The following is a 16598-nucleotide window of genomic DNA, read 5'->3' as shown; positions in this document are numbered from 1 at the left end:
GGAGCTCAATGTAATATCCAGAACATTGCTGGATGTTGGACCAATGTATGTAGGGACATTTCCCCTGTTGACTATCTGCAAATTGGTTTGCAGAATGTAACAAAATAGAGATTCACCTCTCTCGTTCGTATCTGCCCCTCCCCACTCATTGTGGTGCGTATTTGCATCTGTGCCTATGACCAACCGCCCTTTGCTCCTTTCCTCCTGTACTAGCCTTTTACACTCCATCAGTGGAACCTCCGCAGCATGTGCCATCTAGCAGGACGCCAGGATAAATGCCTGCTTATTCTTTAGCTCAAAGGCCACCACTACGAGGTCCTCAGTAGTGTAATTAGGCAGCATATATGAATGCAGCTGTTTCCTTACCATTACTACAGCTCGCACCCGTCCTTCCGTTTGCGCGTAGTAAACGCCAAACCCGCGCGCTAAGTCCAGAAACCTTTCCTCCCGATGAGAGCCACGGCTCCTGGATCAGCGCCACGTCAAACGAACCCTCCTCCAGGGTTAGGAGTTCGCTCGACGCCACTTTACTGCGTTGGAGGTTTATCTGTAGGACTCACAGCACCATTGGGCTGTTTGTCCCCCACCAGCACCTTCGTCATGACGTCGTCGTCCTCCCCTTGCCCTTTTGGTTTAGAGTGTTCGAGGCCCCCTTCAGCCTCTCGTAACTGTTGTGCCGGCTGTTCCTCTGTGCGAGTCAAAGCACCATTTGGCGGTTGGTGCTCTTCTAACACCTTCGTGGTGACGTCGGCGACCTCCACCTATCTTTTTTCCCTTAGGCTTTTGAGGTCCTTTTCGCCTTCGCCCACCTCTAGCGTGTTAGGATTTTTATCCTCGGGACTTCTTTTCCTGAGTCGTATGTAAATTTTGCCAGTGCCAAAGGACATTTTGCCAAGCTGCGTATACAAAATATGCTCCGCCAGCTTGTTTATTTGGAAGATGTAGAACTGACCTTCCTCGGTAGGCCGAGATACAGTAAGTACCTTCCAATCCTGTGTCGGTATGTTTGGATTCTGATTCTGCAGAAGTCGCAGTGTATCCTCCGACTTTATCACGCATGGTATCCATACCTTAAGTTTTGGTACCGTGGGGATTTGCGCCTTATCCACCACCTCAAACTGCGCGTTCGTGCCTTGCCTTTGGAGGTTTGGAACCACTTCCTCCAGCCACCGCAAGCTCGCGATGTTGTCGCACGCTATCATCTTCACACCATTATACCATCCCCCGAATCAAAGGTTGGAAGGGGCTTACTTGGTTGATCCCATCATCTTAAGCATTAAGCTAATAAGCTCCGTTTCCACAGATCTCCACCTTTCAGTAGTCATTTGTCCGAAAGGACTGCTACGATCAACCAGCGCTACAGCCAGTGACTGCTTTGCCACATCACTTATCTTCTCGGAAAAAGCCGGAGTCTTAGTGTTATCACCCTTTGGCACCTCCGAGAAAGCCGGAGTCTTTGCGTTAACTCCCTTTAGCACCTCCGAGAAGGCCGGAGTCTTAGCATTATCTCCCTTTGGCTTATCTCCTTCTTCCGTAGTTGGAACTTCCCTCTGACTCGCAGCTTTCGAGGTAGTTGCTACCTCGCTATTGGGGCCCATCTGTCTTACAGCTTTGGGCCTACTTGTCTTGTCTATGCGACTACCCTGCCTCGCGGCTCTAGGACTGGGTCCTTTCGGCCTCTTGAAAGCAGGCTTGTCGCCTTCCGCCGAACGTTCCCTCTTCATTCTGCCATTCGACGCTTCTTCCTCCTCGTACTGGTTGCAGAACCGAGGATTTCTCGCAGCAAACCTTTTGATCTGCCTTCTACCTACTTCTACCGCCTCATGGGCCCATTCTAAGCGCTCGATCTCCACTTCTGTTGGGTCGACCACTGCTCCCAAGCGTTGTACAATTCTTAGTGCTGCACGGTACTGCGAGAGAGCTCTTTTGCTTCCTCTGCTCCGTACTCTTCTCCACTCTTCTACTCCGTTTTCATTTGTGTGCTTCTCCAACATGGAGTTCACTGAATCAGCACTCTCGCTCCCCGAGTCCGACGCATCGCTTAATGCATATTTGTCGTCCTTGGCTTGCGACTCAGTCCTCCTCTTATCATCGTTCTTATTACAATCAGGTAATGAGTCGTTCATCTTGGTCGTACGACCACCCGCCCGACAAGGCGGGCTCAGCGGTCCAGTATTATATACGGGGAAAGAACCGTCCGCCACAGCAGCGCCCCTTACTGTGGTAAGGCCATCAATATTTCCCGAGGTGGCCCGGTATCGGCAAGGCTCCGTTCGAATACAGCTGAATTTATCCCCTGGCTGCAAATCGTCCAATAGGCACGGTCCGCATAACACCCTGGATTACGGGGTTGGCAGTTCTTGGTCACCGACATCCCGCCGCCCTCCTATGAGGCGAAACGGTGTAGATGTCAGTCCTAAACAGCTCCGCCTCATAGTCGGGCGCTTTGGAGCTCGGCTAAGCCCTCACACCAACGACAACGTGCCTACCCTAGTGAGGGACGCAAAATATAACTTTTGAAAAAACTTTGTAAAATGGGTGTGACACCTACCATATTAAGTAGAAGAAAATGAAAAAGTTCTGCAGGGCGAAATCAAAAGCCCTTGGAATCATGGCAGGAATACTGTTCGTGGTATTACATATATAAATAAATTAGCGGTACCCTGACATATGTACTGGGTCACCCTGGTCCACATTTTGTCCGATATCTCGAAAACGCTTTTACATATACAACTAAGGGCCACTCCCTTTTAAAACCCTCATTAATACCTTTAATTTGATACCCATATCGTACAAAAACATTCTAGAGTCACCTCTGGTCGACCTTTATGGCGATATCCCGAAATGGCGTCCACCTATAGAAATATGGCCCACTCCCTTCTAAAATACTCTTAAATATTTTCCCTTATTTTGTCTCCAAAGCTCTCAGCGGAGTATGTAATGTTCGGTTACACCCGAACTTAGCCTTCCTTACTTGTTATGTTTTGCTTTTATTCACTCAATATAAAAATAAGTCGGGTTTTCCCTCCTGATGCTATAACTCCAGAACGCACGAACCGATTTCCACGGTTTTGCATTCGTTGGAAAAGCCTCGTGCTCCGTGAGGTTTATATCAAAGACAATTCAGGATCTACGCACAGGGTCTCGAGAGATAGGCCAAAACGTGGACCAGGGTACCCCTAGAATGCGTTTATAGAATATGGATATCAAATGAAAGCTGTTGATGAGTGCTTTAGTAGAGGGTAATTTTCATATCTCTGGGTGACTAGGGTCTCGATATATAGGCCAAAACGTGGACCCGGGTACCCCTGGAATGTGTTTATAGGATATGCATATCAAATGAAAGCTGTGGATGAGTGCTTTAGTAGAGGGTAATTTTCATACCCCTGGGTGACTAGGGTCTCGAGATATAGGCCAAAACGTGGACCCGGGTACCCCTAAAGTGTGTTTATAGAATATGGATAACAAATGAAAGCTGTTGATGAGTGCTTTAGTAGAGGGTATATTTCATACCCCTGGGTGACTAGGGTCTCGAGATAAAGGCCAAAACGTGGATCAGGGTAACACTAGGATGTGTTTATAGAATATGGATAACAAATGAAAGCTCTTGATGAGTGCTTTAGTAGAGGGTATATTTCATACTCCTGGGTGACTAGGATCTCGAGATATAGGCCAAAACGTGGATCAGGGTAACACTAGGATGTGGTTTTACATTATGGATATCAAATTGAAGCTGTTGATGTGTGCTTTAGTAGAGAGTAAGTTTTATGCCGCCAAAAACATGGACCCGGATACACCTAGAATGTGTTTTTACATTATGGGTATCAAATTGAAGCTGTTCTGTATGCTTTAGTACAGAGTAAGTTTTACACCCCTGGGTGACTAGGGTCTAGAGATATAGGCCAAAACATGGACCCGGATACAGCTAAAATTCAATTCAATTCAATTTATTAATTCTAATTAAATTAATTTTCATTGTGATATTCGATTTAGTGCATCAACCTGGCAAAACTGATAAATATGTATGCGAAGCCGAAATAAAGACATGAATTTATAATAACCACATGCCTATTTACATACGTCCTATTCGATTTGCCTGAAATTTGGTATATAAATTTTACTGCTTTTTTCCGGGAAGTAGACCAGAGACGGACTGGGACTGGGATTAGGACTAGGACTGGGACTAAGACTGAGACTCAGAGTGGGACTGGGACTGAGACTCGGAATGGGAATAGAACAAAATACATACCACCCTCTGGGACTGGCAATAAGATATGTGACCCGGTCTATGAAAAGGTGGCCTATGACTCAAAAAAAAAAAAAGAAAAGCACAAACGTCCTGAAGAAATGCATTGTTTATCTTTAACAGCTGTTTCTCGCAATTTCTTTTTTGAGTCATAAGCCACCTTTTCATAGACCAGGTCACATATGAAGAAGAATGAAAAAAACTTGAGAGAAGAGAAAAGAGAGGAGACTGAGAAAGAGATAGAATGAGACGAAGTTGGAGATAGATGAAGCGAAAAATGCGGAGGGAGGAGTGGATACAAAGATTAGGAAAAAGTGTAGAAGGGGGAGGGCAGGGTTAGATGGAAAAAGCTTATTAAAATGTATGCAGATAGACCAAATTTAGGGCAGAACAACGTCTGCCGGGTCTGCTAGTTCACTCATAAAATAAATACACTTTTTGTCGCCAGCCTTTTATATGTAAGCTAACTTACCTCATTATTAAGGATATCTGTTGTAGTTTTGGACACGTGATTGGAATGCATTGACTTGATTCCACATTTTAGCTTAACGCGTTCAGCAATTTTTGGTACGGGCGGGTGTACTTGGGGTGTTGAAAGTAACTCATATGGCTTTAAAGGTGTTACAAAATCTTGAAAGAGATAACACACATTAATAATAGGTAAATAATAATAAATAATAGGCACAAATTAGTTATTTGTTTATTTATCTACAGGTCATAGTCCTCGCAGATAGGTAAAATGATAATAAAAATTAAAAAAATAATACAATAAAAAAAAATACAATAAAATTATATTATAACAAAAACACAATACATTTATAGAGTTAATTTTAATAGTTAAAATAAGTGCCTAAGCGACAGAGTTTAAGGGGTTGACACCAATTCGATTTAACTTACATATTTAAGGTAGTAAGTAAATATTTTTTAATTCTGCATATCGAGTCGCAAGCGTCTACGTTTTTGCAATGTTTATTATAATCCTGTAATTGGCAAGTAATTATGTGCAGTAGTTAAAAATGTCTAGACGGTCCCACTGCAACATTGAGCTGAATTTCGCCAAGTAAGAATGGGCTAGAAATTGTTGTTGTTGTTGTAGGAGTGAATGGGGTTAGAAATGACAGTCCTTGGTCGAGAAAAATTCTCCAACCCAATTTTCCACCTCACCTACCCTCGGCGAACCCTGTTTATTTAGCCGCCGAGGCTCTAGCGACTCCGAGTTCCTTATGGAACTAGGGGGTGGGCGGGATGGCCTAGAAGTTTCAATGTGGTTATATTAAATTGTTCCCGAGATGGTCTGGCTTATACCGGAAGGTACCAGATCTATATCCGGCAAAGGATCATCAACATTGATAACACTCCTCAAAGCCTGCGGAAAGTGTCTTTATTGCTACAACAACAACAACAACATATACAAAATATATTGCATGAGTCATGCAATTTAAAGAGTAATATCGCAGTTTTAAGGAACATTTTCCGGGTTCCGGTATTCACATCAAAGAAATTTCATTTATTTTCGACCAAAATAAAATATTAGTTTGGTACTATTTCAGTCCCGGATTAAGTAATTGGTCGCGGACCAGGGGTCCCAGTTTTCGGAGCTCCCGAAATTCGACTGACTAAAACTATATGAACTCCGACACGCGAGAAAAAATTAGCACACACAACCGAAATGGATCCCATGTCGTTGTTGTTGTTGTATCGATAAAGACACTCCTCCAAGGTTTAGGGTAGTGTCATCATTGTTGCGACATTCCGGTAACAAGCACCATTAAGGTACAAGTCCGACCATCTCGGGAACGATTTCATATGACCACATTGGACCTGCTAGGCTGGTTCTCCTTTCCCTAATTCCAGAAGGAACTTGGAATATGGCATGATACATTTGTAACAGGATTAGCCTCACGTAGGTGAGGTTGACAATTGGGTTGCGGAAGCTGTGAATTTCGCTTATCAACCCCTTGAATGTCTTCGTTTTTTTGGAGAGGCAGGACATCAAGAAGGCGTTGGAAAGGACCATGAGGTGGCTCATAGCCAATACTTTTTCAGTGCGTTACTTTTAGATGTGCTGAGTATTTTGCAACCGTTGCTTTGTCCACAATGAATAACTTGGCCCACTTTGGAAGACCAACGCCAAACAGCACATGATTTTTAGACGTAGCTTGGAGAAACAGGAGTTGTAGAATGTGTTGAATATTTTTTTACAATAGAAAAGGCAATGCAATTTACATATTGTTGTATTGAGTGCGGTAAGGCGAAAGTAAGGGATGCATGTTTTCGAGTAGAAACAACTCGCGCTAAGGATGAATATTATCTTAGCCATTTGTAGCTAGCAAGTTTTTAAATGTATATAATGTAGGGTTATCTACTTGAGTTAAATATATTATATTGTATCGAATTTAGTGAAATTCCGCTTATTCCAAACCTTCTGCTAACGTTCGAATCGCTAAACTGTTGAACAAATAACTCCAAAATGGTCTTTATTAGACTACTTTGAGAGTACTTCACAATTACACTTAACTTCGCAACCAATAGCGAGCTTAAATCAAAACTGCTTAGTCATGCCTTAGCTTGCGCTGCTTTTATACTCTCGGTTCGTTCACCTATTTCTCTAGTAAGGTCTAGTAATTTCGTGAACTTCATGCTTGGTTACCAGCCATCTACATGTATATTTGTAGTTTGTAGCCATATGCGTCTGTATATGTGAGTACTGACTACTTCGGCTGATGGTGAGTATCTCTCTGTTGCCTTGTATGTACATGTGTAAATGATGATTGATTTGTTTACGTACATACGAGTGGCTGCTTAGCATCGGCTTAGGGATGCTAGTGTCACTTAGTGATGTTAATATTCGTCACAATATTTTTGTTAATTATTTTTGAATTACTTTACTTTGTATTTTATTTCAAAATGAAAATTTTATTGGCAGTTATTTAATAAATTTAAAAATGTTAATAAACTTAATTTAAATAATAAATAAAATGTTACTGATAATTATAGTTAAGTAAATATAGAACTATGTAACATGCAGTTTTGATTGTGATTATTTTAATGGTAAACGCCATATAAGCAACGTATCAGTCGTTGCATCCGTCATCCTTTGCCAACTTTCGAGTTTTGACATACGTCAGCTACGTCACATATACATATGTTGTACAATATTTTTTGTCATTTATAGTAGACGACGGTGAAAAATTGGTTTTTAAAATTAAGCAATTCTATTAGTCGACAACAGAGCTGTAAAACTGTGCAATCATTTGAAATTTTAAATCATTGATTTAAGAATGCTTGCTCTTCATTCATTCATTCCTTGTTGAGGAATGTGGCTTAAAAGTTAACCCATTCTTCATTCAGTAGTGGAAGAAAAGACTGCACTCCTGAACTCATTCGAAGAAAGAATGGAGTAATTGAATGAAACACAAACATTTTTCAACACAGAATAAGTATTCAAATGAGTGTGCACACACTTTTCTAGTACCAATCAATTATGAAAAATGTCGTACATGCACAAAACTCTCTCAAATATCACATACTTGCTTACCTAATTGGCACTTAACTCTCTAAACGGTTAGAGCTGTCCAACAAGGCGCGCCAGTCGCTCCTTCGCTCCGCCAACCGGCGCCAATTGGTCACACCAAGGGAGTTTAAATCGTTTTCCACCTGCTCCTTCCAACGGCGTGGGGGCCGCCCTCTACCTCTGCTTCCATAGGCGGATTCCGATAGAAACACTTTCTTGGCCGGAGCATCATCTTTCATTCGCATAGCATGGCCTAGCCAGCGCAGCCGCTGCGTTCAAATTCGCTGGACTAGGTGGATGTCTGCGTATAGCTCATCATTAAATCTTCTTCGGTACTCGCCGACGCGTAGAGGTCCATAAATCTTTCGAAGAACTTTTCTCACGAACACTCCCAAAGCCGCTTCATCTGCTGTTGTCATGCTCCATGCTTCTGCCCCATATAGCAGGGCGGGTACGATAAGTGACTTATAGAGTATGATTTTCGTTCACCGAGAGAGGACTTTACTTATCAATTGCCTACCTAGTCCAAAGTAGCATTTATTGGCAAGATTGATTCTTCGTTGGATTTATGAGCTGATGTTGTTAGTGTTGATGCTGGGTCCCAAATAAACGAAGTCTTTTACTATTTCGAAATTATGGCTGCCAACAGTAGCGTGATTGCCATGGCTGGTATGCGCTGACTCTTTGCTCGATGACAGCAGGTACTTCGTTTTGTCCTCATTCACCATCAAACCCATCTTTATCGCTTCTTTTTCCAGTTTGGAGTAAGCAGAACTAACAGCGCGGGTGTTTAGGCCGATGATATCAATGTCATCAGCATATGCCAGTAATTGCACGCTTTTATATAATATTGTTCCAGTGCGGTTAAGTTCTGCAGCTAGTATAATTTTCTCCAGCATCAAATTAAAGAAATCGCACGATAGGGGGTCCCCCTGTCTGAAACCTCGTTTAGTTTCGAACGGCTCGCAGAGGTCCTTCCCAATTCTGGCTGAGCTGATGGTGTTGCTCAAAGCCATTTTGCACAGCCGTATAAGTTGTGCGGGGAAACCAAATTCAGACATAGCGGCATATAGGCAGCTTCTTTTCGTGCTGTCGAAGCCGGCTTCAAAATCGACGAAGAGGTGATGTTTGTCGATTCTCTTTTCACGGCTTTTTTCCAAAATTTGGTGCAATGTGAAAATCTGGTCAATGGTAGATTTTCCAGGTCTGAAGCCGCACTGATAAGGTCCAATCAGCCGGTTCACGGTGGGCTTCAATCTTTTCGCACAATACACTTGAAAGGACCTTATATGCGATATTAAGAAGGCTGATTCCACGATAGTTGGTGCATTTTGCAGTATCCCCCTTCTTGTGGACTGGGCAAAGAACACTTAGATTCCAATCGTCGGGCATGCACTCGTCCGCCCGTATTTTGCGAAGAAGCTGCTGCATGCGCCTTACCAACTCTTTGCCGCCGTACTGGAATAGCTCCGCAGGCAATCCATCAGCGCCCAATGCCTTGTTGTTTTTCAATCTGGTTACTGCTATTCTAACTTCGTCATAATCGGGCGGGGGGACATATATTCCATGATCATCGATTGCGGGATCGGGTTCGTCATCTCTGCGCGGTGAATCGCTGCCTCCATTTAGGAGAGCAGAGAAGTGTCCCCTTCATAATCTAAGCACTCTCCGGACATCAGTTACAAGGTCGCCGTTTTCGTTCCTACAGGAGTTTGCCCCGGTCTTAAAGCCTTCCGTCTGTCGCCGTATTTTTGGTAAAATTTTCGGGCGTTATTCCTAGTGGCTAGCAGCTCAAGCTCCTCGCACTCATGCCTTTCTGCTTCTGCTTTTTTCTTCCTGAAAAGGCGTCTCGCTTCCCTTTTCAACTCACGATAGCGTTCACACACTCCTCCTGTTGCGCTCGCTTTTAACGTAGCCCTGTAGGCAGCGTCTTTTCTTTCGGTTGCAACGCGGCATTCTTCATCGTACCAGTTGTTTTTTCGTGGCCGCCGGTAACCAATTTTTTCCTCGGCGGCAGTACGAAGTGCTTTGGAGATATGCTCCCACTGCTCCTGTATTCCTTCAGGTTGTGCTCTCAGAGAGCAGGTGTGAGATTTGAGTTGCGAAATCATTGGCAGTCTGTTGTGATTGTAGCTTTTCGACGTCTAGCTTTCCTTGTGTTTTTTGTTTTTTGGTTTTAGCCGCGCTGAGGTGGGTGCGTATTTTGGCTGCAACGAGATAATGGTCAGAGTCAATGTTAGGTCTCCGGATCGTACGCACATCTAAAACACTGGAGGCATGCCGTCCGTCTATCACAACGTGATCGATCTGATTGCGAGTATTTCGACCAGGAGACAGCCATGTAGCTAGATATATCTTTTTATGCATGAACCTCGTGCTGGATATGACCATGTTTCGAGCACCGGCAAAGTCAATCAGCCTCAGTCCGTTAGGAGAAGTTTCATTGTGTAGGCTCAACTTTCCGACTGTAGGGCCAAAAACACCTTCTTTGCCCACCCTGGCGTTAAAGTCGCCAAGCACGACTTTTATATCATGACGGGGGCAGCGCTCGTATGTGCGTTCTAATTGTTCATAAAAAGTGTCTTTCACCTCATCAAATATCACATGGTTGCATTTAATTAAAGCCACTTCAAAATATCAATACAAAAATTTAATTATTGTCCGTGATGGCAAGTTTATTCGTTATATAAATGACAAACAATAAAGCACAAAGAAATTAACTGGAAAAGTAAAAATTTGATAATAAAAAAGTCAAATGACAAAGATTTTAACATCCCTGTTCCGAAAATTGTCATCGTTCTAAATAAGTGTTGCCAATGTGCCATATAAAAGGTACTTGCATGAAAAAGTACTAACCTACATTTGAACGTCCTCAATTGGTGATTAAACAATTGAAAGGCAATACATTATAAAAGCTCTTAAGTTCCTTCTTCCTAGCGGTATATGGTCAAATACTGTATCTATACAGGTTTGTGAGTTTGCAACTTGTACTAGCAATATACTATTTTTCTCCATTTTCTAAGAAAAATATTCTTCTAAACACAATAGTTTGTAATTACAGTCAATTAACCGAGGCTCTATAGGTAGTTGCAGCTTTTTTGATAGCAAAGAAAATTGACTTTGAATACAAATATACCTAAGTAAGATAGAATTCAGCAATTTCAATATTTTACCAATGCCGTGCAAATAGGCAGATAGACTAATGGTCCTTCTCAATCACTCGGGTCCTATATTTGTATCCCGTCAAACACTATCAAAACATCAGCTTTAAAAAAACTGTAGTCCGATAGAGCCACTCAATCTCTTTGTGGGGAGGAAAATTAATAACCTCTAAAGAGTTTCTACCAATGGAACATGTTTTTTTTTTTTGTGGCACAAATGAAAGAAAACGGGGAAGGCGACTGAGGTGAATAGAAAAAGCCTGAATCGCTGTAGGACGATTCCATGGAAATAGACATAATTTTAACGGCACTTTCGGAATTAGGAAGCTCCAACAAAATAGCCGATAGACCAATGTACTTTGATGTATTTAAATTTTAATTACTTAAACTCAAGTATCGGTTTTTGTTGTATGATCGACCAAAAATAACCACAATTTCCTCTATTTGGTCGATGTACAATGTGGTCATTTACATAATCCATTTTACAACAATAGCAAAATAAGTAGGACATATAGTAACATTTTGGCATATAGCAAGAAAGCAATAGATTGTCTTTGTGAAGTTTTAGCCAAATTCAAATATCTTCATGTTTTTGGAATACTTTACATAATCAAGAGCCCTTTGCTTTTATATAAGCAAGTTATCCCAGAGATATACCTAAAAAGGAAACCAGTCAACCCACAAGAGCCTCAAAGTTTTTGATCTTACACGATTAGTAAAAGAAAAATCAACCCAATTACCAAGTGTACAAAATCTGCTATGAAGTACTATTTCTTGTATGTCTTATGTTTGGACACCATGAAGATGATTTAAGACTATCTAGTTTTATAATAAACTACTTGAAAAACTATAAGGGAAAAAATAACCTTGGGGAAAAAGTATTTAGTACTGAATGGAAAAAAAGTGTGCATTAATTTCAACTTTACATTCAATAAAGATTGGGAATGGTTCCTGCATTCACACTCTATATTAAATTATATTTTACCATTCAATAACTCACACACTTTGGCTTTGAGTTGAAACTATTTTAAGCCATTCAGGAATGGAAATTTATAATGTGCAACCAAAGAATCATGATTTTTAAAAGAATGCTGAGAGAATGCACACTCATTGATTCAATCTTTTTACAGCTCTGGTCGACAAGCTATTATTATTTTAATAACGAAATCTATCATTTTATTGCAAGGTTAAGTTATTTACCATTGTGGGTAAGACAAATATCATGCCTTCAGCATAGACGTCAAAATTAAAAATAGAAAAGATCACTTGATTTTTAAAATAAATATCGTGGCTTTATTCTGTTTCTTTTTCTATCATCCGCTGAAAAAAGCCGGCCGTGTACAATGGCCGTGCTCGCAGCCATATTGAACATCCTGTCAAAACGCTAAAAATTAGCCATCTTGAACATCCTCTCAGACAGTTGACGAATAAGATATCACACTTGTTTTCTACACAATGGTATTTACGTCAAGCGTTTTGTATCTCACTTTACTCTAACTCAACTACACCTTTTCCAGTTTAAGTTCTCAATCATCGCCTAATATAGTCTCCAATTTAAATAGCGCAATAAATTTTGGCTCTCTGGTGCTCACTTTAGAAGATATAGTTGTAGGAGTGAATAACATAAAACCCTCTATGAAACCTGATATGGAAGGTTTTTCGTCATATCTTTTTAAGAACTGTAGAGCTTTGGCTCTTCCTCTTCTTCTCATTTTTAACAAATCCCTTGGAAGTGGAGTTTTTATTGATGGGTGGAAGTTTACCTCAATTACCCCTATTCATGAAAGCGGTAATAAAGCAAATGTAGCTAACTACCGCCCTATTGCAAAATTATCAACAACGTAGAAGCTGTTTGAATACATCGTTAAACAGAAGATGTATTTCTCTGTAAGTCACTTAATTTCCTGCAATCAACATGGCTTCGTGTCTGGCAGATCCTCAGTTTCCAGCCTGGCGGTTTTCTCTGATTACTGTGTGCCAACTTTTAATGATCGGCAGCAAGTGGACACTGTTTATACAGACTTCTCAAAAGCCTTTGACAAGGTTAGTGATTAAATTTTAATAGATAAGTTAAATGTCGGTTTTCATTCAACCTACCTATCATGGATTAAATCTTATCTTTCTCTTCGCAAGTGTATAGTCGTTGTTGATGATTATGCGTCCGATCCCTTCATTGCCTCTTCAGGCGTTCCTCAGGGCAGTATCCTAGGTCCCCTCCTTTTTGTTATTTTTATTAATGATATATCTTCCTGTTTTTTATCCTCTAAGTTCCTTTTGTATGCGGATGATCTGAAAATCTTTTCAAAAATTTCGTGTATTTCTGAAGCCCATAGTCTTCAAAATGATCTGGACTATGTAGCCAGTTGGTGCAGAATAAACCACCTGCAACTCAATATTACTAAATGTTTTCACCTAACGTTTTCAAAATCCCGTTCCCTAATTCCTGCATATGATATTAATGGATCTAAACTGGCTATGCAGTCTAAAATACGAGATTTAGGAGTAATTTTTGACTCCAAATTTATGTTTCATGATCATATAAATCATGCAATTGCTAAATCATACGCAATGCTTGCCTTTATACGCCGTTGCAGTACTGATTTTACTGATCCATACACTCTAAAACTTCTTTACACCTCGATGGTTCGTTCCACGTTAGAATACGCTGTGTTTATATGGAGAACATTTTACGATTGCCATATAAAGAGGCTAGAACGGGTGCAAAAGACCTTCATAAAATTTGCTCTGCGCAGATTAAACTTTGAAGAGCCTATTCCGTTTTATAATTCTAGATGTCTCCTTATTAACCTGAAGACGTTGGATAACAGAAAAATCTTGCTTTCGCTTAGCTTTGTGTTTGACATCATTCAAGGCATAGTAGACGCTCCGCCTCTTTTACAACGAATTAACTTCTTGGTTCCACAGAGGAACCTAAGAAGTAATGATTTGTTTTTTATTGAATGCGAGAGGACTAACTATGCATATTATGCTCCTCAGAATTTCCAATTTAAATTCAGAAATTTACAATTCAAGTTCAGAAATTTACAATTCAAGTTCAGAAATTTACAATTCAAGTTCATAGTTTCCAATTCAAGTTCAGAAAATTACAGTTCAAGTTCAGATTTTTCATTTCAAGTTCAGAAAATTACAATTCAAGTTCAGAAAATTACATTTCAAGTTCAGAAAATTACGATTCAAGTTCATAAAATTTCAATTCAAGTTCAGAAAGTTTGCCAAGAATTTTTTCTTTCATGCAATGGAAATTAAAGTATGTAAGAAGGTAAATGTTAGCGCTATTAATTTGATACAAGGATATGAAGGCCCACTATCTGTTAAGGAAGCTTTGAACTTCTTAACTCACTTCACATCAATTTTGCTCACATGTAGGAGATAGCTAAGAAAAAACCATTTCCTCTCTTTCAAAGAGTTATCCTCTGATTGATTTCTTAGCTCCGGATGTACACGCCTTGGAGAAAACTTGGGGTACAGTATATCCAAGCGACCATTGTCAATGAAGCATCAACACTTCCGTAAATAACATATTACATACCGTAGTATGGATTGGAATAACTTTTAAAAAATAACACCCTACTTATAATTTTCTGAATTTGAATTGTTATTTTCTGAACTTGAAATGCAATTTTCTGAACTTGAATTGTAATTTTCTGAACTTGAAATGAAAATTCTGAACTTGAGTTGTAATTTTCTGAATTTAAATTGGAATTTCTGAACTGAACCTGGTTCCAACTCATCTATTTTTCCGAGTATTTTTTTGGAACACCATGTCTCAAAATTCTGGAAAGCGTCGTGGCGAGACCTTGGGCAATGAAGCTGAAATAATTAAAAAGGCTCCTCGTCTAAGCGATTCATCCCCTAACCTCATTCGTACAATCGACCAACGACTGATAAAGTACAATGACTCGTTGTCCAATAAAATAATGGAAGCAGAAAAGCGTATGATGGAGTTTACATGCAGAAAACTGGAAGATAAATAAAAAAACAACTATGAGATCTTCAAGGCTGCGATCCATCTAAAGAAGAGGAAAAAGGTTTTATCGGTCTTCACAATGCGCGGTATGGTGCATATAAAACGAAAAATCAGCGACCGACCCGAAGCAGTCCCCAGCCTGAGTTTTCTCTACAGTCTCGACCCGGAAAACAATACTTCCTTTCGTGAAGACGACACGCCGGTTGCGAACAACGCCCTGGAGGGCCACAAAAGGCTTAACTAACAGCCTCCTGCTAATAAATATTTCTCTTTGCTCTCTTCAAATCTATTTCTTCTCTGTCTTTTTTTCCACCTACAACATCACAAAATCGTTAATTATGTTGTTAGCCAAATTCAGTGTAAATCATTCACTTAATTATTTTTATAATGTTGGTCTCCGATAGTGAGTCCCCGAGTTCCAAAGACTGTCTATCTACTTTGTTGCACATAGTCAGCAAAAAAGCCAACGGGGTGAAAGTTGTCCATATCAATGCGCAAAGCTTTTATAAAAAGCTTGACGAGTTGAGGTTTCTGTCAGAAGGCTCCGATATTGATGTCATATGTGTTTCAGAAACATGGTTTTCTTCGTTTCATAAAAATTACATGGTGAAGATAAATGGATACCAACTTTTCAGAGTTGATAGAAGTGGTCATGGTGGTGGTGTTGCGATATATGTAAAAAGTAGTATGTCCTGTAAATTGTGTTGTTGTTCTAGTCCAGGTGATCCAGTGGAATATGTGTTTGTTCATATGTTTTCTGAAAATAATAGTAGGCTTCTTATCGGTTGTGCATACAGACCGAATCGACTAGTAGATTTTTCCGCATTTACTGAATTTCTTCAATCGTTACTAATAGACTATGACAATATTATCATCGCTGGAGATTTTAATAGTAACCTACTGGTGGATGCCACTTTAAAACAAAGCATGGAATCTCTGGGACTTTTTCCCACAAACTGTGCTATACCAACGCATTTCACAAATACTAACTCTTCTCTATTAGATTTATTTTTTGTCAATGATCTTCATAAAATGATTCACTACACGCAACTATCCGCCTCCTGTTTCTCAAAACACGACCTGATATTCCTAAACTATAACTTCCAAACATCATGTAGACCAAGTTCGTTCGCGTATCGCGATTACAGAAGTATAGATTATTATTCTCTTTCTGAGTCCGTTGTGTCGGTTGAATGGAGCTTGATTCGTACGTTGATATCGGTTGATGACCAGACAAAGTTTCTGCAGGATAACATAAATAAGTTATTCGATGATCACGTTCCACTAAGAATAAAAACACCTAAATACAAGAATAGCCCTTGGTTCAATGCTACATTAAAACACCTTATCCACCTTCGTAACCAAGCCTACTCACGGTGGAAAAGGTACAAAACAGTGGAAGCGCATAGTTGCTTTAAAACAGCTCGGCTTACTGCAAACAAAGCCATAAGGCTGGCCAAGGCAAATTATTTTAAGTATAAGTTTAGTTCTGCTTTGGATACAAAAGAAAAGTGGAACAAAATCAAACAAATAGGAATTGGTAAGCCCAAAAGTGACCTGTCTCATCCCCCTGATGTCGACATCAACGAAATAAATAATACTTTTGTAATACTACCAAACTCAGCCGACAATGTGTGCATTGATAACTACTCCGCGCGTGTTAATGTTTACTTACTTGATCAACTCAAT

The 16598-nt window shown here is 40.3% G+C and overlaps 1 protein-coding gene across 3 annotated transcripts in view; it reads right to left on the bottom strand.

Annotated features, from left to right (window-relative positions):
- The window catches only part of LOC137237967 (colorectal mutant cancer protein), a 64111-nt gene that overhangs the window by 36601 nt on the left and 10912 nt on the right, over positions 1-16598 (bottom strand). For all 3 annotated transcript variants that reach the window (XM_067762430.1, XM_067762428.1, XM_067762429.1), the window contains exon 5: positions 4719-4876. In XM_067762430.1, coding sequence (XP_067618531.1) covers positions 4719-4876 — 158 coding nt within the window. The remainder of the gene's footprint in view (positions 1-4718; positions 4877-16598) is intronic.

Source organism: Eurosta solidaginis, chromosome 1, assembly GCF_040869045.1.
Source record: "Eurosta solidaginis isolate ZX-2024a chromosome 1, ASM4086904v1, whole genome shotgun sequence".
Lineage (NCBI taxonomy): Eukaryota > Metazoa > Arthropoda > Insecta > Diptera > Tephritidae > Eurosta > Eurosta solidaginis.
Note: the sequence above shows the minus strand (reverse complement) of the source record. Positions and strands in the feature narration are given on the sequence as shown.